Genomic DNA, 23,585 nt, shown 5'->3' with positions numbered 1-23,585 from the left:
TAAAAATTTAAAAACTACATCGTTACATTAAAAAGTGCATGATTAAATATATTTTTTTAACCTAGATTAAAATAGACTATATAATTAATCTGAAACATTTTTTAAGGGTTGATGATGGCTAGTTAATGTGAAACTTGGTAATAAAAAATGGGATGCCGTGACAAATAAACTAAACAATTTGTTTATCTTTTCATCACGACTTAAATTAGCTTGGGGTTTTCCCATTAATCAAAGTTGAAAAATCATATGCAATCCTAAATATTTAAATTCTGAAAATAGAAAAAAAAATTATGTCAATTTCGGTATCTCTTTAACCTTACCCAAGACTCATGGTTTCTAAATACTAGGAGTTGACTTTTTTAGGTTTCCAAAATTTCGTTTCAAATAACAACGCGTCATTTTCCATGTTTTTAATTAGCTCAGGTGGCGGTTGACTTTCAAGAGAGAAAAAACTTTTGTACGAAAATATTTATCTTTAAATACTTCTTATTGTTAATTTAATTTTGTCGTCAAAATTATCATTTAAGAATTTTGTTATTTTGAAAATTTTTGTATTGCGCGTGAATTTTCAATTCAACCTTGTATTATGAGATTCTAGACAGTCCGAGATGTAAAAGAAATTACATGCTTTATTGGTAAAATCATATATTAAAGTTAATTTAATTTTAAGGAGAAAGATGTGTAATTTAAAGTTTGTTGGGAGTAACGACAAGAAGGTAGAATTTATAGATGCTTCGGTTGCCATTGTCGGATTGCAAAGATTAAAGATAGAAATTGAAATTAAATTATTGGAACAAAGACTTTGACTTTTGTATGCACGTATTATGTTTATGATATTATTTATTATTATTATTTTTTTTTGAAAAGGTATTATGGTATTTTGTTGCATGTATATTCGCATATTGTTCTGTTTGGTTGAAAGTCAACCATGCGGGTCTGACCAGGGTTTCTTTCTTTCGTTTTATTTATTTTCGAAAATGACCAAGATTTAAGCTCATGCACTGTTTCTATACAAACCTCCAATTAATTATTTATTTACATGTTATGTCAAAAAAAAGTTCATTTATTTATATGCAAGTCCATCCCTTTTTCAGACTTTCTTCTATTTTGAAATTTATTATTTTAATTCAAATCTCCCCGTTCCAACACGTAGGATACTTATCCAGCTGCCTCTCATATCGAGGAGTAATTTTAAATCTGTGTTAATGTTTTCGTTTCTTATTTTTCTAATAAAATAATATAATTGTATTCGGTAAATATTTGTTGTTTTTTTAATTTTTTTAGAAAGAAGCAAACAGTAAATTTTCAATTTAAAAAGTAAAAGTTTTGTATAAAAATAATTTTTTAATTAAATTTTTATGTTATTACTACCTTTTAATATTTATTATACCTTTTATTAGTCAAGAATGATAAAAAAATATTTTTGTTTATGTTTTAGGAATTGAAATGGGAATAAAAAATAAAAAACTTGATTTTGCGCCTTCTTTCAAAATTCTATGCAGTGTTGAAATATTTCTAAACAAAATAGAAATATGAAAACTTATGTGGTCAAATGTGTGAGTAACTCAATAAAATTAAAATTTAGAAACAAGAAACAAAAATATTACCATTCAAATATAAAAAATAGTTATCATTAAAGAGTTTAATATCTGTGTCCATCAAAGTATTGATGAACATCATTTTATGAAGGTATCTATAGAAATAGTTGATCATAAAAATATTTAAATTAAGCAAAAGTAACTATCAAGATTCATGGATTTCCATCTCAAAACCAATTGGTAATGAGAGGAGTAGTTCATGTCTATTATAAACTATGCAAGGTCCATTTTCTTTTCAATGTGGGATCCTTAACAGTAACGTTAGTGATATATATATTCTCCTGCAAGCAGTCTGCACTCACTCATAGCGACAACAGTTGGCAGTGGGACCGAAATTTGTCATAAGTGTATGACCTAAGGAAGGGAGCGACATTGATACCTGCGATAGTGTACGAGAGGTGCGACACGTCTTGCAAGTAGTCTGCAAAGGAATAAGGTGACAGTGAACAAAGCAAATACCATGCATTAGGAATGTCGTCCCCTAACGGCCCGCCAGAGTCTCGTATACGATCCCCACCATGTCATGTGCTAAGCATCCTTCCGATCGACCTTCCGCGCTTATAAGACAGACATACTACTACGACCACTAGGTAAGTGAAAAATATATCAACAAACTACTAGGGTGCTTTTTGCTCTCTTTCTCTAATTGCTAACTTGACTATCAGAGAGGATTAGGTAGGACATTGCATCGGTGTCGAAAATTGTTGTTGCATGCTCATTTATTCAACGGTTATCCATACCATCCTTTAAAGACAAAAATATAAATCTGGTTAATCATTTTATATTGTAAAAATATATATATTCTAATTGTTAATATGTAATAATAGTACTCGAACATCAATAAAATCAAGAAAGCAATAGTCTGGTTAATCACCAAAAAATAAAATATACCTTCTAAATTTTATGTTGTGATAAATTAAATCTCAAGAGCTTTTCTAGGGTTATGTGTTGATAAGGAAAATAATTAATAGACATTTCTTGATTATTAAATAACGAAGAAACAATAATTATAATATTGTAGATTGTCAAATAACTAAGGAATTAATAAAAGGAAGAATAGATGGTTAGTATTACAATTTTAATATTTCTTGATATCTTGGATTTTTTACAATAATTTGTAAATGTAAATTGCCACTTTGATTTATTTAATTAAATATCGATGTGTAAAATAGTAAAATTTCATCTATTTTCTATTGATGAACATCTCAAATTAGGATCTGTGTTTTTATTTGTCAATTTTAAGGTAGTTCAAATAGTTAAATACATTAATCCATGTCAGAAAGTTGTAAGTTCAATCTCTATCCCTACATATCTAAAAAAATGATTGTTTTGTTTTTATATTTGTTTTATTTTTTTTTATATAAATAAAATGGTTCTGTATATTTATATATAGTGTAAGGAGAATATGTCCTACCAAAAAAGGAAAAGAAAGAAATACAGTTGTTAAAAAAAGGATTTCTTGAGAACGGAGTGACCTAATCGCATACATAATAATATCTTTTTCTTCGACTGCAGGTCTTAAAATTTAGATTATAGGTTAGTTATCAGAAAAGAAAATGATAATAATAAAACCAAGTAAAATTCAAAAGAAAGTTAAGTAATTGAACCGTCATTTCATTAAAATATATCAATGTTTAAGAATGGTTTAGATTTGGTTATCTCTAATATATTACAAAAATGTTGAACAATACTTTATAGTATTGAAAATATTTCACGTAAAATCATGTCGATATTATTTTATAGAATTATATATGAGAAAAACAGGAATCTAAGCGACCATATAATAAAACCTAGTATTATGAAATTTCCGAATACACATACTGTTGCAAAGTAAAAATAGGTGACGCAGCCGTCACAGATTGGTCAATAAAGTACAGTGTTAATAATGGTTTTTTTTTTTTTTTTTTTTTTGCGCAGGTAATATCTTATTCTTAATAATGTTTTATATGTATATGTTCATCGTCAGTGTGTAGGCTGGATCAATCTTATACAATTCAAACCCCAACTTGAAGTTTAAATAATAATAATAATAATAATAATAGAAAATTGTAAATTGATTCTTCCGGCGGCTCCGCCGTCGTAGGTAAACGGAAAGTCCCTCAAACTGTGTTTCTCCGATGTTTCTTTACCACAGCTGCCTTCAAGTTTATCTCTCTACTCTCCTCTTCTTATGTCCTTTTGTTATTACTATTTGGCTCCTGGGTTTAATTACATTAATTACTTTATTTAATATTATATTTCAGTTGAGACTCCGTTTACAATAGGAAATTTTTAAAATTTTGAAAAGGGATCAATTTTGACCTTAGCTTTTGACCTTAAATTTTTAATTCATTAAATTGCACTTTAAATTAAATTTGGATAAGTGGTAAAATTTCTATCTTAAATGTCTTCAGAGTATTACAGCTTTTACCTTTTGGTAAGTTTTTATTTAAATAATTGTTGAAAAAGAAAATTCTTTTAATGGATAGAATTAAAATTAAAAAATTACAATATTTGATTTTATGCAGCTGATTTTTATTAAATTAATAAATTTCTGATAGATTTAATAGATGATCAATTAGCAGGTAAAAATTGCACTTTTAATCTAATTTTATGATTCAATTGATAAAAGTTGGTAAAAATTATTATAACTACTCCAAGTCAAAGTTTATTTTTTTCCTTAAATTTAAATTAATTAGAGTTTTACAATGTGCTTTTTAAACTCCAAATCACAAGTAAGAGATATCCCATACAAATTAATTTTTCTAATACTCTAATCTCACGATCCACATCTTCTTTAAAACGAATAAACTTACATTTTAACATCAAATTGAGCCAATTTTATTCTGATGAATTCAAATATATGATCAACCTTTCGTTTTTGGATTCAAATTATAAGTAAGGTCTTACTTATGGTTTGAATGCTAAAAAGGAAAAATTAGAGTTCAAATAAATTATTTTGAGTTGATAATTTTGGTTGATTCATTTCTCTATCGAAATAGGTAGATTAAATTTTAAATTGAAATATCTTCCATTAAATGAATTTTATTGAAATTGATCTCATGGATATAAGTGGAGAATTTCATTATACTCTAAACACATATAAGAGTATATGCAACATATACATGTGTTCTCATATGAACAAGGTCGAAGTAAAAAAATTTCAAAGAAATGGACAAATTTTACTTTCTAACTTTTGTATTTATACGATTTTCCAATCTTGTGAGCGAGAGTGGAGAATAAGAAAGAAAACATTCAAATATTTAATATTATCTTTTTACCTAAAATGAGACAATTGCCAAGATATTCCCTCCTTCCTTTTTGGCTCGAAAACAATTTTCAAACCCCCACGAATACTTAAACTTAAACTAGGATAGATTTGTTTGAACGAAATCACTAATCCCGAATTTAAGTTTTTGCAGTCAATCTCCCAAATTATACCATTAGATAATTACGTTTCACATGAGCCATCTCAATCCCAATACTAAAGAATTGGCAAATTGTATTTATAAACCAAACAACCAACCAATCGCCCTTTTTAAAAATATTTTGTAACATATACAAAAAATAAAATCATATACATGCACGTCAACGGTCAGAAATCCCTGCCCCCTCTTCAACTTTATCCGCTGCCCTCCTCCAGCTCCTCATTACAAATATACCCACCTTGCCCTTCTCTCTCTATAAATTCCCCCCTCTCTCTATAACAAATTAACCACTTTTTTTTTTTCTTTTTCTTCTTGACATCAAATCAATAATTAGTCCCCTCCTCCGGCGCAACGCCGACCACCATGAGCCCAGCTAAATCCTGCGACATCAATGGCCCACGCCCATCTCCCTTGTTGATCCATAAACACTCTCGCTTGATTCGTAAGCCGCCGCCGCAGCTCCGGCAGCCGCTCATTATTTACACCCATTCCCCCAAAATCATCCACACCCAGCCCAAGGATTTCATGGCCCTCGTCCAGCGCCTCACCGGCTTCACCCCGCCGCCGCCGCCCCACGCCGACGACTCCGACAGAAATAACAACGTTAATTTTGATAACGATTCTTCCTCGGTTCTAACGGAGGAGGTTAATTGTGGGGACCACAACCACCACCCCTCCTACGTTAAGGAAGTCCAGAGTCAGAGTCAGAGCCATTCGTTTTTGGCCGACGTTCCGTTATTCACGCCGGCGGGTCTCCGATATGCGCCCGATGCGACGTCGTTTGCGTCCCCCGGCTTGCCTAATTCCTTGTCCCCCTCTTTCATGGAGTTTCTCAAAGGCTTGCCCGAATTTTAGGATCATCCGTCATCTTATTAAATTTGAATTTTTTTCCTTTTCCTGGGAATTTTTAATTTGTGTTAAAATCTTGTTCATAAACTTGGATTGATCCAATCCATTAGAGAAACAACTATAATTTGTGAATTAGTTATCATAATTATTCAATTCATTCTTTTCCCATCTAAACCCTTCCATAATTATGATCTTTTTTTTTTTTTTTTTGGTAGTCAATTCTGTACAGCTTATTATTTTGAAGGGTTTATTTATTTTGTTTTTGACAATTTGATGCTGATGGACTCAGCCATTGTATTTATGAATATATTATGTTCAAGTGATGAGTTGTAAAAGTCAACCTGTGTAAATTATAAAATATCGCGACGTCATAGTATTAATTAGGAAGAGCATGCGGTTGACTGTGATTAATTAACTAGTTTTAATTTCATTTGAATGGAACAATATTTTTAATTAAGGTTGTAAATTTCAAGGGGTGGGTTAGTTCTTTACTTCTGGGCAGTTGGCACACGTTTTATTACTATGGACAAAAAATGCAAGTGACTAGTCTTATGACTTGAATTCTGCAGATGCTCATATACAACTAAAATTATCAATAATATACGTATTCAAAGAATTAAATTTATTGTAATTTTTTTTGGATGTTAAATAAAATTTAAGGCTTCAAAAATTTATTTTTGAGCCAGAAGTTTTATATTTACTTTGTTGTGGTGACTTTAAAATATTTTTTATTTTGATTATTGAAGTTTGGATAAAAATTTTATTTTATTGTTATTATTCTCATTCACTTTTTCATGAATCATGTAACACAATTAAATCTATTTTGGAACTCAACAAATCATTTTAAACACTTGTCGCATAGGTATGAATTGACATAGTATAAATCAATGACAATGATCATCAACGTCCACTGTTTTGAAAGTAAATTCGACGTGATGTTAGTGCTAAATTGTTCTATTACCGATTGCCCCAAAAAATTAACATAACATTAAGATCAAACATGCACTTACCGAAACGAATTGAAACAGATCAATATCAAAGCTCATAAATTTTGTAGGAAAAATAGAGAGAAGAAAAGTTTTCTTGGTGTGTTCTAAAATGAAATAAATAGGCGATTTTTATAGGAAGAAGAAAAAACATGTTTCTTTTTTAAAAACATATATGATAAATAGAGGAAACCGTTTTAATTAAGGTAAAATATTTTTCACGTAAGCGTGAGCTACTTGAACTCGCCTGCCCATCCAACCGAACCAATGACGGCAACATGTGAGAAAATATCTCGAGCTTACTCCAAACAACCTTTCTCAATAAAAACACTTTTCTCACTTGAAAAAAAATCATCCGATAGAAAAATGCATTCTTTTTGTTTTGGAAAATATATATCTCTTCTGACATTCCCAACACATAATTCATAAAAATTTAACATAAGGATTTTGTGATCTAAAATTTTAGAACAAAAACATTAAGAGTTTACAAAAGTATTTGAACCGTATGATCAAAATAATATAAAAATCAAATTGTTTTTAAAGCTTCCAAATCTTGTGTTTCTTAATCTCACTTGCCCCAAATTTCCATAATACAAGCTTCTATAAATTTTTATTTCCTTTAGGAAAAAAAATCTATAAAAGCGATTGCATGGCGGTGTTCGGCGCGACCGTACTAAAAGTTTAAAACATGCATCAAGCTATGACGTGGACTGCTTTGCTTATGCTTACGTCATGCACACGTTTTTCTTTTCTAGAATTTGTAGCTTCTGTATAATACAGTGAATTCATTTAAATTTTTTTAATTAAAAATATTATTTTATAATATAGTTAAATGCTTTGGAACTTTGGAGTGCTGTCTGTAACAAATTCAATTTTAAAATTTAAATGTTAGATAATTGAATTGTATACTTACCAATTAAAAAAATCAATTTCACTCTGCACAAGTGTAGTTCTAAGTGTTGAATAGTATTATATCATTAAATAAAAAGTTAGGGATTCGAATCCTCACCCTACACGTACAAAAATATTAGTTCAATTAATCAAAACATTACTTACTTTCTAAATATAAGAAATTCGGAAATTTTCAATCTTTATTGAATTGATAAAAATTTGATTAAAAAAATGGTTAAAAAAATTATAGTACTTAAATGGACAGGGACAAGGGGGAAAATTTTTTATCCTCCCATATCCCATAGTAGGGAGAACTCCCATACTAGTTTAATTTAAATTGCGTCATGTGTAAAGGAATATTATTATTATTTAAATAAAAATGTTTATAGTTTTTATGTGGGGTCCACGAGCAAAATTGATCAACAGGATTTCACCTTTTCTCTTAAATTAATCGTACATTATCTCTTATTAAATATTTTAGATGTGATTATTTATTTTTACTTTTCTAATTTATTCATCTCTTTAGTGTTATTTACATCTTCACTTACTTCTCTCATCTTTTTTTTTTTTTTTTTAAATTTCTCCATTCAAACTAAATTTCTTGTTTCTTTTTCTTAACGATTTCCACTCCACTTTTATGTATGAATTTTCTATTTATTTTTATTTTTCTTGTTATTTATTATTATTTTTTCTATAACATTCTAATCATTTTTATATATTTTTTCATTTTTTATTGAATTCATAAAAATATTTGGATGTATTTATCCTCACAAAAAAGTAAATCTTTGGGTATGTTATGTTTAATTCTTTACCATTTTTTTAAATTCATAATTTTTGTGAATTTTGATTATTTGATTATAAATACACTTTCTTTTTTGTCTTTCAGTACAAATATTGTTTGAATTTTAGGTTAATTGAATTTTTGTTTCAAATCAATGGCTAGTTTAGGTTATTTATACTTTTTCTCTTTGTAGAATACAAAAATTTATTTTTGATAAATTTACCCGTAATATAAAGTAGTTGTGCCAATACGTAATTTTGTGATACAAGATAAAGAGTAGGAACTCAAAATTAGACAAGATTACAAATTCAGAATCCAACCAAATTTCCCTACCATTTACTCTAGTTTGTGACTTGTGTGGTACGGCTTGGCGCCTTTCGGCCCAATATTGTTTGGTATATGTAAATCCATAGGGAAGCCCAAGTAGTAGATAATACAATAATGGGCCAAATTTTAAGGCCCATAATGGGCCGAACGTTAATCACTATTGCAGGAATGGCAATCTAAGAAGTGATTTCTATAAACGCATTATGCTATGTGTATATATCCTTTGACAACGGATTGAAGGTTGAAATTGCAATTTCTACATCTTGTTGAACTAAATAACAATAATAATAATTAACTTTTTAAGAACGAATTGAGCAGTTAAGTTCTATACTTAATTTTATTTACATTTCATTTTTTTTACAATAAATAGGGTGGAAGATTAACAAAGCGAGCAGCTCGCAGTAATTGGCATATACCTCTAACCATGAGATTGTGAGCTCAAATCCCCCTAATACTAAAAAAAAAAAGTAGAAGATTTCAACTCATGATTTTTTGGTAGAGATAGATGTCAATTACAACTAAGCTAACATTTGAACTCATGACTTTTTGTTGGCCTCTATATTTTATTTTGATATCAACTTTTAGATTTGGTTCATTTTACCTATTAAAATCTCAAAATGTTTATTAGAATCTCAACATTTTTTTTTAAATTTAACTACTTTAGAAAAAGCGGTTATTTTTATGTCAAAATTTTCCAAAAAAAAATTTAATATGATTTTAAATATATATATATTAAAGTGCATATGTGGCATGATGTCCAAAGCTAAAATAGATATTTTTAAACACGCATTATAGAGAAATGACCCAAATTTTAAGATGACTTTGAAAATTAGCTTTATTTGGATATGGATAGTATTTGAATTACTCTTTTTGGGGCAAGAGAAAAAAGAGAAGTTGATTTGGTAGTCATCATAGAACTCAACGAGTCATTTCGTGTCGTCTATTATCAAGCCACCACCAAATTCTAGACCTAAAAAAAAAAAGTGTCAATTTTTCGAAAGCAAAATAAAACTTCATTACCAATCCAAACACAAAGCTTTCATTTCCCACTACCCTTTTCTAGTTTTATGAATAATTAAAAAATAATAAGCCACCTAAGAAATTACACAATTCTTATCTTTCTCATTCGTGTGCATCTTCAATAATCAATGGAATAATTATTGTCTAATAAACGCAATTAAATAAATTATGTGGTTCAACCGCTTCCGCTTCTCATTATTTTATTTTCACCCCAATTGTTTGTATTTGTAAATTGTATCAAATAAATAGAAAAGCAAGATCTCGGACAAGAAATATATAATATATCGATTTATAGACATTATTCGCCTTAATTAAAATAAAATTACATTATTTACAATCTTGTCTTCGTCTTTTCTGTTTTTCTTTGTCCTCTTTTTTGGTGTTTTTTCTTTAAAATAAAAGGAAGGGTGATTCGGCCATCAATGATTAATGAATAATGGAGAACAGCTAATCCCTAACTAACACGAGTTACCGCCGAGTGGCGACAACTCACCCGCTGACTCGGTAGTCGGTATTTCTATTCCGCTGAAACCATAACCGCGTCGGCGTCCCACCAAGTCTCCACATCCGCCGCCGTCAAATTCTCCAGCGGCGTTTTCACGTTTCTCACGTCACCGACCGTTATCTTTCCGGCGTCGACGTCTCTAATATAAACCTTTTGGTCACCGGGAAATTTGACCCCGAGGACCGTCCCCGGCACGGGCATCCAATCCGCGATTAATGCTGGAATTTGACAACCCACGCGCGTGTCCCACAGATTTACCGACGTCTTACCGAAAAGATCCGCGGCCGCCGACCACAATACTGTCGACGTCGATGCCGGTGCTATCTGTGATTTTCCGGCCAAAATGGAGCCGATTTTTGGCTCTTCAATTACATCGTTAATCTCATTCGGGTCGACCCGACGGTGATCGAACTCGAATCTGAAATTATCCCACAACTTCACAACGCTCTTTCCTCCGGCGAAATCGGTCCAGGGGAGCTGGTCGCCGTCCCGGTCTTGGTTTTGGAAGCTCCGCCGGTACCGAAGTCCCGGAGTCCGTTTCGTTTCGAGATCATAATCGGAGCCTCTGACGCGCAAATCCCGGTCACTCGAGTCCCAATTCCGGGAACACGTGGCTACGGGCTCGTCGTCGTCTTCTTCGAACTCGGACCACGACGAGGAAACAGAGCTCGCAGAATCATCGCCGGAGATTTCACCGTCGGAGTCGGAATCATCAACAATCTCCTTCAGAATACGTTTCTGGCGCCGGAAAATCACGAGCAGAAGCTTAATCCGGTTGATTACGCCGCTAAAAGTAGCAAGAACGGCAATAATCACAGCGCTCCATTTCCAGAGATCCAAGGATTGAGAAAGGGTTTGAAATCCAGAAGGGGAACCCAAAATTTGGGGAATAAGAGTGGGGCTGGGCAAGGAACCGATCCCCGATTCCAACCCACTAAACCTGTTAATCACAGGAACCTCCATTATGTTTAACCTCAGTACTGCCAAGAACCCGAAGCAGCCACAGACTTAAAGGAGAAGAAGAATGAAGAGATGTAAAGAGAAATCCGGAATCCAAATTGGGAATATTCGGATATAGAGTAATAGAAAGGGATTTTGATTTTGGGGGAAGAATTGGGATTTGGTAGGGCGAGAGAGGGGATGAAATTGGAAGAGGGGTCGGGTTTATAAGGAGAAAAGAAGAGGCTGAAATGGAAGATAAAACCAAAGAAGGAGTGACGTGCAAGATAGAGATTGGCTCCGTGGTAGTCTGAATGGCATCCACGTCAGCAAAAAGAGCAGAGAAATGGGAAAAATATATCTGGTATTTATTTTTATTAATTAATTTTGGGGCGAGCAGCCGCAGGGAAGTTATAATGGGATCGGACGGGATCAAATTTATAATATTCGGTCACAAATTTTTGTGGACATCGTCCTTGTGATGTTGACACGTGGGGACAGATCATATTACGCAGTGATCCATCGGTTCTGCTAACGTCCAAGACGGGCCCCACCTTCTGAAATTGTATGATTGATTTTGTTGACGGTGGTGGTGGCCGGTACGGGGAGGCGCACCCGCTTCGGCCAGTCGATTATTTTTTTCTTTTTTGGTGGGGTTTTCTTTATTTAAATTTTCCTGATAAAATAATCAAAAATTTTATACCTACAACCTATTGTCACTATTTGTTTGATAAGCATTTCGTATTTCGTTTTTTATTTCAAATACCGTATTCGTTTAAAATTTTAGAAATACAAAAGTTTTTTTTTAACAATCATAGTTCTTTCTTTAAAAAATAAAAATAAAAAAGACAAAGTTGTTATCAATTGTGGCCTTGGAATCTTGATTTTGAATTTCTAAAAATAGGTAGGATGAAAATATCTATTTCAGAAAGTGAAATGCCATTAAATAATTGAAAGAGAAAGTTTTAATTCTTGAGAATTTAGGTACAACTTGAAAATGTTTTGAAAGATATCTTCTTGTGTATTTTTTTTTTTTTTTTGTAACAGTTGGTTTTGGTAATTTTACTTCGACCTATTTTTAGAATGTCACTAGAAAAGGCATTGAACCCAGTTTGAGAGACGATTGATTTACAATCGAGTTTTTTTTTTCTTTTATTTTTTTTTTTGATTTAGAATATGATATGAGTTCTTAAACTATTGAGAAGAGACAAAAACTTTCTCAAAATTGAGCTTATTCATAAATAAATAAATAAATAAATTTTGAATCTCAATACTAGAGTGATATAAATATGTCAATTTCTTATTTGAAAAGGCTGATTTGACTACTCATACATTAACGAAACCATAAGAATTTGCATATATTAGAGTTGATTAACAAGTTTTTGTAAATGGTGGGTGAAACTTTAGCTATGAATTTTAGTTTCAACTGATGATTTTTTTAGTATTTTTGTTTCATTATTTGTTGTTTTCTTGTTTTTATCTCTATTTTCTTGTGTTTATAGTAGATTAGTTTTAATGATATTTAATTAAAATATTTGAGAGTGAAAAAGATAAAGATAAATTCTTAATTATGCGATTTAAAAAAAGAATTGCCAAATTCCAATGGTGACAAGTTGGATTTACTTATATTATATAGTTTCAATTTAATTAATTGTTTAAAATGGGATTTGATAGGTGTCAAAGTAAGCATCAAATATTCTTCCAGACATGCCTTCCAACAAACTTGTAAATATAATACATGATGACATTTTTCTAATGGAAAAAATTATTCTTAATTTTATACAGCAAGTAATGTAATATTAAATATTTTCATAAATGGAATGACACATCAAATACATAATCTTGTTCTGAATGATAAAAATCTCAAAAACGACTTCCAAATTTGTGATTTCCACCAAATATAATTTACGTTCTAGAATTGGCTACAATGCCTTTATTTTGCTACAAAATTTTGAATTAAAAAAAAATTGTTACATTATTTATTATCAAGTATAACGAATCATTCTGATTTTGAACAACTTCTACTTTAAAAAAATAAATTCAAATTTATTTTATTGCAACATGTGGGGATAGAGGATCAATCTCACAACCTATTGATTGGAGGTATATGTCAATTAAAGTTATGCTCGTTTTGACAAAACAAATTCAACTTTAATGTATTATATTTATTTACCAACATTTTATTGCTATAAAAGAAAATTGAAATATAAATTTTAGGTGATGATTTGAACTATTTTTTTTTGGTTAAAAATAGCTATATTTAAGTTGATAATTGATAATTTGAATTTAAAATTAGCCATATATGTAAGAAATACAACCATCATAAGTTTATTTTTAAAATAAATTTAAAATTATCTTAAAAATTCATGATAAAATTTAAAACCTATTTTTGTTAATTATTTAAAACAAAATAAGTTTATATTTATTTTGGGAAACCAATAATTGATTGCTTCTTATATTTAAATGAAATAGAAACCAACGATCGTGAATCTTAACTTTCATTGTCAATTGCTTCTTGCATATAAACTTATTTTGTTTAAAATAAAAACTAATAAAAACAGGGTTTAAATTTGATCCTGAATTTTTAAAAGGTATATTTTATTTCTTAATTTTTTAAGAGCACATTTTTTATTCTTGAAATTTGAGTAGGTTCCTATCGATCTCTAGGGTTTCAAATAGGATACTTAATATAAAATATGAAAATTTGTTCAAAATGCTCACTGAGCTACTTTGATTGTTGGCCAACTAACATTAAAAAAACGTGGTTGTTAAATTTCTCGTTTTAATTGCTGATTTGGAAAATTTTTATTATTTTAATAATATGATCTAGTAATTTCTTCCCCTAAGGGGGACGATAATGACTCGAGAAGAAGGGAAGAGAGAGATAAAAATGGAGAAATTACTAGATATTATTAAAATAAAATTTTGCCAAATCGATAATTAAAATGAGCAATTTAACAATCACGTCATTTTAATGTCATTTAAAAAATTGTCGGAGGAGTTCAAGGGTCATTTAGAACCGTTTCTCAAATCTTAGGGACTAAAAGTATCCATTTCGACATATTAGGACTAAATAGATAAATACTTAAAACCTCGTGGACAAAGAGGGCATTTTGCCCAAAGAAAAATTATTTTGGTCCTAAAAATTTCAATAATTTATTTTAGTTTTGAAGTCTGAAAGAAATAATTATAACCTTTGCTACTGTTTTGTCATCGAATATTAGTTTGTCCAATATCCATTTCAATATATATCTACATCATCATATTACTATAGATACTCAAAGTCATTCTAGGACCAAAATACTTATTATTTTTAAAATTCAAAATTGAAAATATAAATTTTGAAAACTTAAAAGACAAAATAAAAGATTACAAATATGACAGCACCAACGCACAAACATTAGCTTTGAGAAAACAAATATGTGATTAGTACCTATTATTCTCTTGATATTCTAAATTTATTGAATTAAAAAAAAAAAAAAAAGCTTTGAAACTTGTTTTTTGTTTGAGTTTTGTGTTGGTACTTGGTATGACAGGGTGAAAAATGGAACCTCTTATTAAATTAAAGCCATTTAACTCGTGCGTAAATGTTTGACTATTTCATTTATTTTTTTATTTATTTACATTTAGAATGAAATTATGAAACACATGGATTCCGTTGGCCGGTTGGGTTTGAATAGAAATGAAGCCGTGTAGAATGGTTTGAATACTTCAACTTTTATTTTATCCTTACCCCAAAATAAATACAATTTATAAAAATAAGCATAGTTTAGTGCTAATTCAATCTCATATTTAAACTTTTCTTCAAGTATTATATGAATGTGTAAATTTGAGTTTGCAAAATGTTGCCAATTCATCTCGTTTCATAGCTCAATTCAACTTATCAACGGATGGGGTTGAATTGAAGCTTGAGAGAGACATTTTGACATAAAATTAATTAAGAAAAGCAATCATTTTGATAGGGTTTAGTGGGGTTTGACGAACATGAGTGCCCTCCAAAAAAATAAGACATAAAAGTGAAGAAATTAAGTTTAATTGGGTCCCACCGCGTCCCCAATCATCAATAATTTTAAAATAATAATAATATAATTGGTTGGCGTTTGGCAACCACAAAAATAAATAAATAAAAAAGTCGACATTTCAATTTCTTAAGCTAATAAAGAAGCCACGTCATTCTATTATTCTACCAAACACTCTATTATCTTATTGCTTCATATGATTTCCCTTTTTTTCTTTACAGATAAGTCAAATGAGTAGGAAGCTGTCAGCCTTCGTCAGTTTATAAATCTTTATACTTATTTTTCCAATTTTGATAACTTCATATTTTTCGGATTTTACGGCTTAAACTTTCTAACTTTCGGTTTTTAAAATACCTTCTAAGCTTAGATTTAAACAAACACCATTTCCCCCTCTTTAAAAGAAATCTCAAAGTTGCCGTATAAAGGAAAACCTTATTTGTTCAAATCTTCAATCTTAGTTTCTAGAATTCATACCATTTTTATTTAGACTGTGGAATTAATAAAGGGTTTTATATACTTCTTTATTATATTAATAATTTGCTTTTTACCAAAGTTTAAAGTCGAGAAGAGAGAAAATTTTAAAGATTTTATACATGAATTCTTCTATGTGTTGATTACTAGAGTGGCTTGTAGAAAATGGATTATTGGACTTATAAATTGAGTTCAGGGAAAGGTAGGAAACGAGTTGAATCTCTTTCTATTTGCTTTTTTTTTTAATAATAAAAAACTTTATTCCTTCTAACATAATAAAATAACTATACAGACAGCAACTGGAATTACATTCTTATAGAACAGATTCATGTGAAACCAGCACAGCACAGGCTCCCTTCCTTTCCAGGGGAGGAGAGAGTCACAGTTCCATTATTTAATACATTACCATAATTTCTTCCACAAATTTGGAATCCAGCAATTAGCATATCCCACATTTGTTCAGTTCCAAATCTTCAACAGTTCAGGCTCACACTCTTTTGCTCTATTAATGCTGCTGAAGCAACCACAAAAAACGAACCAGAACAACAAACAAACAAACAAAATAAGAAAATGGAGACCTGTAAAGTTCTAGTGGCGGCCTTGCTGTTGTTGGGGTTCATTTTTCCTGTTATCTCTGGTTGGGGCGTCGACGGCCATGCTGCCGTCTGCAAAATCGCTCAGGTTCTTCTCTTTATATGTCTTTGAAACCCCATTTTCCAAATTTGCATCTTTGATGAAGGAACTTCTTTGGTCTTTGTTTTGTTGGAACAGTCACGGTTGAGCAGAGCAGCAGCAGATGCAGTGCAGCAACTGTTGCCAGACTCCGCTAGCGGCGATTTGGCTAGCGTTTGCAGTTGGGCTGACAGAGTCAAGTTTTATTATCACTGGTCCTCTGCTCTTCATTTCATTGATACTCCAGATTCCCTCTGTTCTTACCAGTATGACAGTTGAGTAACTTCCTTTGTTTCCATTCCTCTCTAGTCTGATTTCTTCTCTCCTTGTTCTAAATTTTTGTCATTTCAATCTTTCAAGGGGACTGCAAAGACCAAGCAGGAGTGATAGGACGGTGTGTTGCAGGCGCCATTAACAACTATACTTCCCAGCTTCTGAAGTACCAAGCTCAACCATCTCAGTCTAAATGTAATTTTCAAGAATACAAAAATCTTATCGACTTCTCTTCATCAATTTACCAATAAATCTGCTAATACGCTAAAACTTCCCATCGCCAGATAACTTGACTCAAGCACTTCTTTTTCTTTCACATTTCATGGGAGACATCCATCAGGTACGATATGAAGCTTACATGGACATATGCAATTATTTACTGAGATGATTTTACCTCAAATGCAGCCTCTGCATGTGGGATTTACGACAGACAGGGGAGGAAACACGATCGATGTTCACTGGTACACCAGGAAGCAAAATCTTCACCATGTAATTATAATAACCCAACTTCAACAGAGTGCCCTTGACATTTCTAGTCTTTAATCCATGAAAATACAGAGTTGGTTGTGATTTTTGCAGATCTGGGATGACAGCATTATCGAGACTGCAGAAGAAAAGTTTTACAACTTCAGTGTGGATGGCCTGGTTGATGCAATCCAAATGAATATCACGGTCATATACTTTTAAGTCAAAACTCAACTTGAAAAACAAGCTCGATCCTAATCGTTTTAGAGATTCTAATGCTTTTTTTTCCTCTCTCTTTTGCTGTTTCTGATCAACAGAAGGGATGGAGAAATCACGTTGAAGAGTGGGAGAAGTGTAGTTCTAATGAGGTAGCATGCACAGAAATGTATGTGCCACAAGAAACAGTCCATTGATCCTTCATTTTTTAGAGCATATAATTTCAATAATATGCCTCAACTTTCGCTCGAATGTGCAGATATGCATCAGAAAGTATCCAAGCAGCCTGTGACTGGGCATACAAAGGTGCAAGTGAAGGTTCTATACTAGAAGGTAGACTGCTTACGAAGCTTGATTGAGCTGTTCATTGGGCAGAAGAGATTTTAACTTAAAAACTTGCTTGCAGATAAATATTTCTTCTCCCGAGCGCCGATAGTGAACCTGCGTCTGGCACAAGGTGGAGTTAGATTAGCGGCTGTTTTAAATCGCATCTTTAGTTGACAGACTCTCCTTTAGTTTATACTCAGAGGAAAAGCCTGCATGAAATAGTTATGTTTCAAGTTAGTAGTTGGGAAAAAGTCGACCGTATTATGCTACGTGAGCTTGTAAAACAATCAGCACTACTACGTGAATAAAGTTCTTCCTGAAATATCATTCTCTTTGTTTGATTTAACTCTTTTTAATCTCTTTATCCAGTCCATGCCTCATTGAGCTACATGAATTGGATCCCCTCCCCATCCAAGAATTGGAGTTGAATAGCACATTAAATTTCTGTCATATTATACAAATGTAAAGAGATAATGGAGCTATATTGGGAAACAGTTTTCCCTCTTTTAAGAATAGAAATTCAATAAAAACATGTTTAGTTAACTATCTTTTAAGAATTGTTTTGGCAGATGACCCATTTTCCAGAGCACCAAAGTAGTCCTTTTGTCCTGAATTTGTAAATGATGATATCAAGTACACAACAATCTTATCTTTTACAAGCCATTGGATCATCAGATCACAATTCGTAAAAATTAGCTTGGAAACGGAAGTAGAAAGCTATTTTTAAGAAAAGACTCCCAAGCAGCTCCAAAGTCATTCAAACCTGATTATCATTTAAAAAAATAAAAAAATAATAATAATAAAAACTGAGGCAGAGCTCTATAATTTAGTGGACAAAGCAGCAGACCTTTAATTACTATGGTTTCTTCACAACAAGGACAGGACACTTGGCATTTTGAACACAGTAGTTGCTCACACTCCCTATAAGAGCTCTGTATGAGACATATATTGATACAGTCAGCATCCGGTACATAAACCCATTATAGTCAAAAAGGGGCAAAATCGATAAAAAGAAGAAAAAAAGTTGCACAGGTACTATTAGGTGATGATACCGAAAGCTAAAAATCTCAAAATTCTAACGAATTGAAAGTCAGGCAGCAACAAACTGGGTTGTAGGATATCTCAGTAAGAAATTAAAAGCTGAAAAATGTACAATTATTTCATATAAGTTGATAGACATTCTGCAACTAATAAGAAGCAAGGACATAAGCTAGAAAACTCTTCAGTTTCATCATTTGAAAATGATAGATATTTACTCATTAGAATGAGTATAATCTACTAGTAGCTATGAACTTACTTATGCATGTGTTTTGGCAACAACGAACGTCAGAAAAAATTTGAGATGTCGAAGCTAAACGCTTCTGGAAGGCAAATGTTGATTAATAAAGTCTAACCTCTGAGCACAACTGGTTGTATAAATAAGAAAATGAAGACCAACCTCTTAATTCTCCCAAGGCCACGATCACCTAAGACAAGCATATTTATATTGAGCTTTTCAACTGCATCACATATGGTTGTTCCAGGATTCCCAACCTCTGTGATTGATATAGCAGCCACCTGCAGACGATAAACAATTTTGCATTCCTAATTTTACGTAGCATCAAATTTATGCAATCAAGAAATAAACATTAAAAAAAAAGTTCTTCAAATATGAGTATACGTATGTTCTCGATCCAAATTGTTCAAATTTGGAGGTCAGAGTTGTCCTGTTGAATCAAAATACAGAACACCGTGAAAACTTGACATGAAAGTAAGAATCCAATCATACCCCTCTTTCAGCACATATATCCTTTGCTTTCTCAAGGAGGGCGCATCTGACTTTCTTGTCATTCTCTTGGATCGAATTAGCCAACTCCGTATCTGTCGTGCACAATAAAATTGACCTGATCAGAACATCTCAACGTCTTAATCGATGCTTTTTTATTTTTAAATCCATCAGCAAGTACAGACAAACTAATTCAAACTATAATAAAATTCCATAAGACCTAAAAGGCCCGGATTAGTTCAGTTCATCACTTGACAGCCCACGGATCATCGTTATGTTCTCTCTATACATCAAATATTAGCGAAGTTACATGTATGTAAAGTAAAATTAGAAATGCTTAACTGGATGTAACGTGACAATACGTGCGCGCAAGGCCAAGCGATGCAGCAGCACCAGCGCCGAAGGTGTAAATCGTGGGCGGAGGAAGAGCCGTGAAGACGAAAAGGGGGGACTCGGCTAGGGATTGTTGAAGATTTTCGAGCACCCAGATGAGGGCATAGTAGCTACACTCGCTCTCGTCTATGGCCACCATCACCCTCTTCTCGACTGCTTCAGCCATTCTGGAAGGGGGAATTAGAGGAGGAACTGTGAAAGGAAGCCCAGAAAGTGAATTACGCCATTAGAATTGGGCGAGAAGGAATTTAAGCTCCAGCGCGTACTACAGTGTAAATTGATGGTGGGTTCTCTCAAATTACATTACACTCCTGTCTTTCAACTATCTTTCCACTCTCGATAATTTACACATTTTTTTATGCTCTTAAAATCGAAATATTCAATTCAGTTTAATTTTTTTAGTTGTTACCTTTTTTTTTTATCTGCATAGAATCCAAGCGATAGGGAGAGGAGAAAAAATCGTTAGCCTCAAACAACTTCTCTTATATTCCGGGATTTTAAAAACAACCCTACCTTGGCCCTTACAAACTCGTTTCCGTTTCTTTGTTCTCGTTTCTAAATTTTATTTAAAAATTTAAATATTTTGTAACTAAATGAGTTTAATTGACATATATCTCAAACTAAAAGGTTGTGAGTTTGATCATCACCCTACATAAATATAAAATTATTCTTGATTCTTGAATTTATAGAGAGTAGAACTATACCATTCTAAATATTACCAAAATAGCTCTACTTTTTAAATCCTCTTCTTCCCTCTTCCTCTCCCTCAAAATCTGTATCAAAGTTTGAATAACACTCTCTCTTCTCTCCCTCTCTCTCTCTCATAATCTATCAGATCATGATCTCTTTCCCTTTCTGTCTCTAAAAATCTGAGATCAAATTTCAAACTGTTGAAAGCTACCAGATCAAATGAACAGAAATCCAAGACAATTTCTAAAAATCTATGGGTTCTATCTCAAAAGTTATCGCTATCGCTTGCGCCAATAAGTGCGCGCGCTAGGATGCTATTCTATTTCTATGTTAAAAGATCCTATTCTGTTTCTAACGCTTGTGACGATAATCTCCATTTTGATGCTTGTTTTAATTCCGTTGCATATTTGAAAATGAAGAAGAAGAAGGGGCAGTGTGGAGAGAAAGTTCCAACATCGAGATATTTCGATAGGCTTGCGACAGGGCTGAAGTGACGATGAGGTCTACGTTTCGCATTCTTTCGGAAGTGAGAAAATATTTATAATTTTGGACATAAAATAAGATACTCACATACTTATTCATTAATGTATTATAGCAACCGAGAGAGCAAAATAGTAAGTAATGTAGCAACTTTTAGTTTATTCAAACTTAAATCTTATCCTAGAGACTAAAAGAGTCGTGGAATAAAGAACGAAAATGATATTAATGAGAGGAGTAATTCTAAAGTTTCATATAGATTCAACCCATTGATTTCGTTCCTCCAATTTTGTAAACACCATATGTGGAATGAATTCTTTCTCATTTGAGTTTAATTTTTAATTATATAAATAAAGATTTACTTACTAAACTTGAGGCAAGGAATTAGAAAATATGTATATCATATTTTGAATTAATGTCACTAAATCAACCTAATCCAAATATTTCATAATTTATTATTTAATAAAGATTGTTTTGGTAGCTGCCATCCCAAAGTGGATCACTTGGACTCATGATCAGGAACAAATTCAGCGAATTTGGACACAAATTCTTGTGGGATGCGTACTGGGACGGTAATTTTTATCAAGTCAAACCGGCGTACACTTTGACTCCAGGATTGGCTAAATTAATAATTAAGACAAAAAAAGAATAATCGAGACAAAATTAAGATGAAAACAAATGGTTTGATTACTGACCTTCGTATCTGGAAGCTTGAAAATGAAGTGATCCATGTGGATGCGAGCAGCTGACATGGCCGAGATCCTGACTTTAACCACAAATCTGTCTCCACTCTTCTCGTTGGAGAAGAAATTAATTAAAGAGAGGCATTTAAGTAAATTGTGGAATGCAAAATTGCAAATATAGCAACAAAACAAAGGCTAGTTTCCCAATTTGAATTTGCGTAGTTCAAGGTTAAGTTTGAAATAGCTAATGCGCCCCCAGTGCGAGCAATTGCATCAGGACTAACCCCTATACTTTCCATCAGTTTATATTCTCAATTCATTCAATTAACACTAAATTAAATTAAAGGGGAAAAATTAATTATGTTTAATCTCACCATGTTGACAATAACTAGCATTGTTCACAACACTGAACTGGTCCAGCTCAACATCAACGAACCCATCCATCCTGTAATTATGAAGACTAAGATGTTTAGTTTTTTATATGTTATGAATAAGGGTATTACTTTTAACGATTGCAATTCTCATGTCCGGGACACACAAACGTCTGCAGAAATCAAAGTAATTAAGGGCTCATTTGGTAACCTCTTGTTTCCGTTTCCTGTTCCTGTTTCTAATTGTTTTTGCTTTGGATTGATTCTAAATGTATGCGTGAATTTTTTGAAGCTCCTGTTTTTATTATATATGCTTATGCCTCTCATGTTTCTGTTTTTCTATAAACTCAAAGCCATGACAACTTAAAATATAAACTCCTTATTCTCTAAGGATTATTGGGAGTAGGCCATGAACCCGAACTTGAACCTTAAATCGAAGTTTTAAAGACTTTTTTTTTTCTTTTTTTTTTCATGCATGGATATTAGTTAAATGTAAATATGGCATTGAGGTTACATGATTGAGATTACTTAAATGTTGTTTTTTGCCATAATTCTCTCTAGGTTTAGTTAAATCTAATTTATAATTAGGTAATTAATTACAAGATATCTAGAACTCTTCACGAGATTGTTTTTTTAGACAATCTTGTAATGAATTGAAATTGGATATAAACTTTGAATGATCGAAAATGTAATGAATACTCTAATGGAGTAAGTATTTTTTTATTGAAGTTGCTAAGAATTATTTAGATGAAAAAGAAAAAACAAAATGTATAATTTGTTCAAACAGTTTAAATATTCATAACTATTTCCTATTTCTTATTTTTTGGTTTCGATTTTTATTTTTCATTTAGTATTGTGGAGGCATGAATTTGAACTCATAACCTCTTGGACTATACGTGTTGACTTTGATTTTTATTTTTAATTAAAATAAAATTTAGTAGATATAATATAAAAAGATATAACATATACCCAAAGAATATAACTCACAAAACAAAACATAATTTACCATATAAATTTCTTTAATATAAAAGTCTAAATTATTGCTTTAAATACGAAATATTTATAATTTAAAAAATAGAAATATTTTATAAAAAATATAAGATATAAAAACAAAAAATATAAAAGATATAAAAACAATAAAATATAAAATATATAAAAATGCATAAAATATAAAAAAAATAAGAAAATATAAGAAAACAAAAATATAAAATATAAAAAACTCACTAAAGAAGACATAAATTACCATATAAATTTCAAAGTCTGAATTATTAGCTTTAAATACAAAATATTTTTAATTTAAAAAATAGAAAATAGAATAAAATATATATAATATATAATATAAAAACAATAAATATAAAATAGATAGAAACAAAAATGTAGAAAATGTAAATAACAAAAAATAATATAACATATGAAAAACAACAATATAAATATAAAAAATAATAAGAAAATATAAGAAA

The 23,585-nt window shown here is 31.4% G+C and overlaps 4 protein-coding genes across 11 annotated transcripts; 2 read left to right on the top strand and 2 right to left on the bottom strand.

The window, feature by feature from the left end:
• Positions 1-5,272: 5,272 nt before the first annotated feature.
• On the top strand, positions 5,273-6,068 carry PDE337 (VQ motif-containing protein). The gene has a single exon (XM_022294954.2). It carries the CDS (start codon positions 5,369-5,371, stop codon positions 5,858-5,860), a length of 492 nt encoding a protein of 163 aa, XP_022150646.1. The 5' UTR covers positions 5,273-5,368; the 3' UTR covers positions 5,861-6,068.
• Positions 6,069-10,120: 4,052 nt separating this feature from the next.
• On the bottom strand, positions 10,121-11,523 carry LOC111018608 (uncharacterized). Its single transcript, XM_022294778.2, has one exon. It carries the CDS (start codon positions 11,325-11,327, stop codon positions 10,377-10,379), a length of 951 nt encoding a protein of 316 aa, XP_022150470.1. The 5' UTR covers positions 11,328-11,523; the 3' UTR covers positions 10,121-10,376.
• A 4,561-nt stretch (positions 11,524-16,084) lies between these two features.
• LOC111018690 (uncharacterized) lies at positions 16,085-20,223 on the bottom strand. 8 transcript variants are annotated; one of them, XR_015787078.1, is made up of 6 exons: positions 19,854-20,222; positions 19,515-19,606; positions 19,185-19,303; positions 18,594-18,678; positions 17,766-17,866; positions 16,085-17,342 (listed from the first exon to the last, which is right to left on the bottom strand). XR_015787078.1 is itself a non-coding variant. In XM_088117010.1 (5 exons), exons 1-4 carry the CDS (start codon positions 20,068-20,070, stop codon positions 17,803-17,805), a joined length of 492 nt encoding a protein of 163 aa, XP_087973136.1. In that variant the 5' UTR covers positions 20,071-20,223; the 3' UTR covers positions 16,085-17,342; positions 17,766-17,802. The 8 variants fall into 8 exon arrangements, 6 of the variants coding, with proteins under 6 accessions (XP_087973136.1, XP_022150588.1, XP_022150589.1 ...); XR_015787077.1 differs by having other exon boundaries at positions 17,766-17,955; positions 19,854-20,221; XM_088117010.1 differs by lacking the exon at positions 18,594-18,678 and having other exon boundaries at positions 19,854-20,223.
• ENDO2 (endonuclease 2) lies at positions 16,339-17,963 on the top strand. Its single transcript, XM_022294894.2, has 9 exons — positions 16,339-16,474; positions 16,565-16,739; positions 16,826-16,933; positions 17,023-17,078; positions 17,144-17,227; positions 17,318-17,410; positions 17,521-17,588; positions 17,679-17,752; positions 17,826-17,963. The coding sequence occupies exons 1-9, from the start codon at positions 16,364-16,366 to the stop codon at positions 17,918-17,920; spliced, it is 864 nt and encodes a 287-aa protein (XP_022150586.1). The 5' UTR covers positions 16,339-16,363; the 3' UTR covers positions 17,921-17,963.
• Positions 20,224-23,585: the final 3,362 nt, after the last annotated feature.

Source organism: Momordica charantia (assembly GCF_013281855.1).
Source record: "Momordica charantia cultivar OHB3-1 chromosome 9 unlocalized genomic scaffold, Mcharantia_2.0 BLBB01000009.1, whole genome shotgun sequence".
NCBI classification, from domain to species: Eukaryota; Viridiplantae; Streptophyta; class Magnoliopsida; order Cucurbitales; family Cucurbitaceae; genus Momordica; species Momordica charantia.
The sequence above is the reverse complement of the archived record's forward strand: the minus strand, read 5'-3'. Positions and strand labels throughout refer to the sequence as shown.

Bases quoted from the DNA above. Each gene is read 5' to 3' on its own strand.
- PDE337 (XM_022294954.2), top strand. From the start codon at position 5,369: ATGAGCCCAGCTAAATCCTGCGACATCAATGGCCCACGCCCATCTCCC.
- LOC111018608 (XM_022294778.2), bottom strand. From the start codon at position 11,327: ATGGAGGTTCCTGTGATTAACAGGTTTAGTGGGTTGGAATCGGGGATC.
- ENDO2 (XM_022294894.2), top strand. From the start codon at position 16,364: ATGGAGACCTGTAAAGTTCTAGTGGCGGCCTTGCTGTTGTTGGGGTTC. The intron at 16,740-16,825 runs GTTGAGTAACTT...CAATCTTTCAAG, and splicing joins CTGTTCTTACCAGTATGACA to GGGACTGCAAAGACCAAGCA. The intron at 17,589-17,678 runs GTATGTGCCACA...TCGAATGTGCAG, and splicing joins GAGGTAGCATGCACAGAAAT to ATATGCATCAGAAAGTATCC.
- LOC111018690 (XM_022294896.2), bottom strand. From the start codon at position 20,070: ATGGCTGAAGCAGTCGAGAAGAGGGTGATGGTGGCCATAGACGAGAGC. The intron at 19,607-19,853 runs GTTAAGCATTTC...TGTGCACGACAG, and splicing joins GTATTGTCACGTTACATCCA to ATACGGAGTTGGCTAATTCG. The intron at 19,304-19,514 runs GTATGATTGGAT...TATCGTCTGCAG, and splicing joins ATATATGTGCTGAAAGAGGG to GTGGCTGCTATATCAATCAC.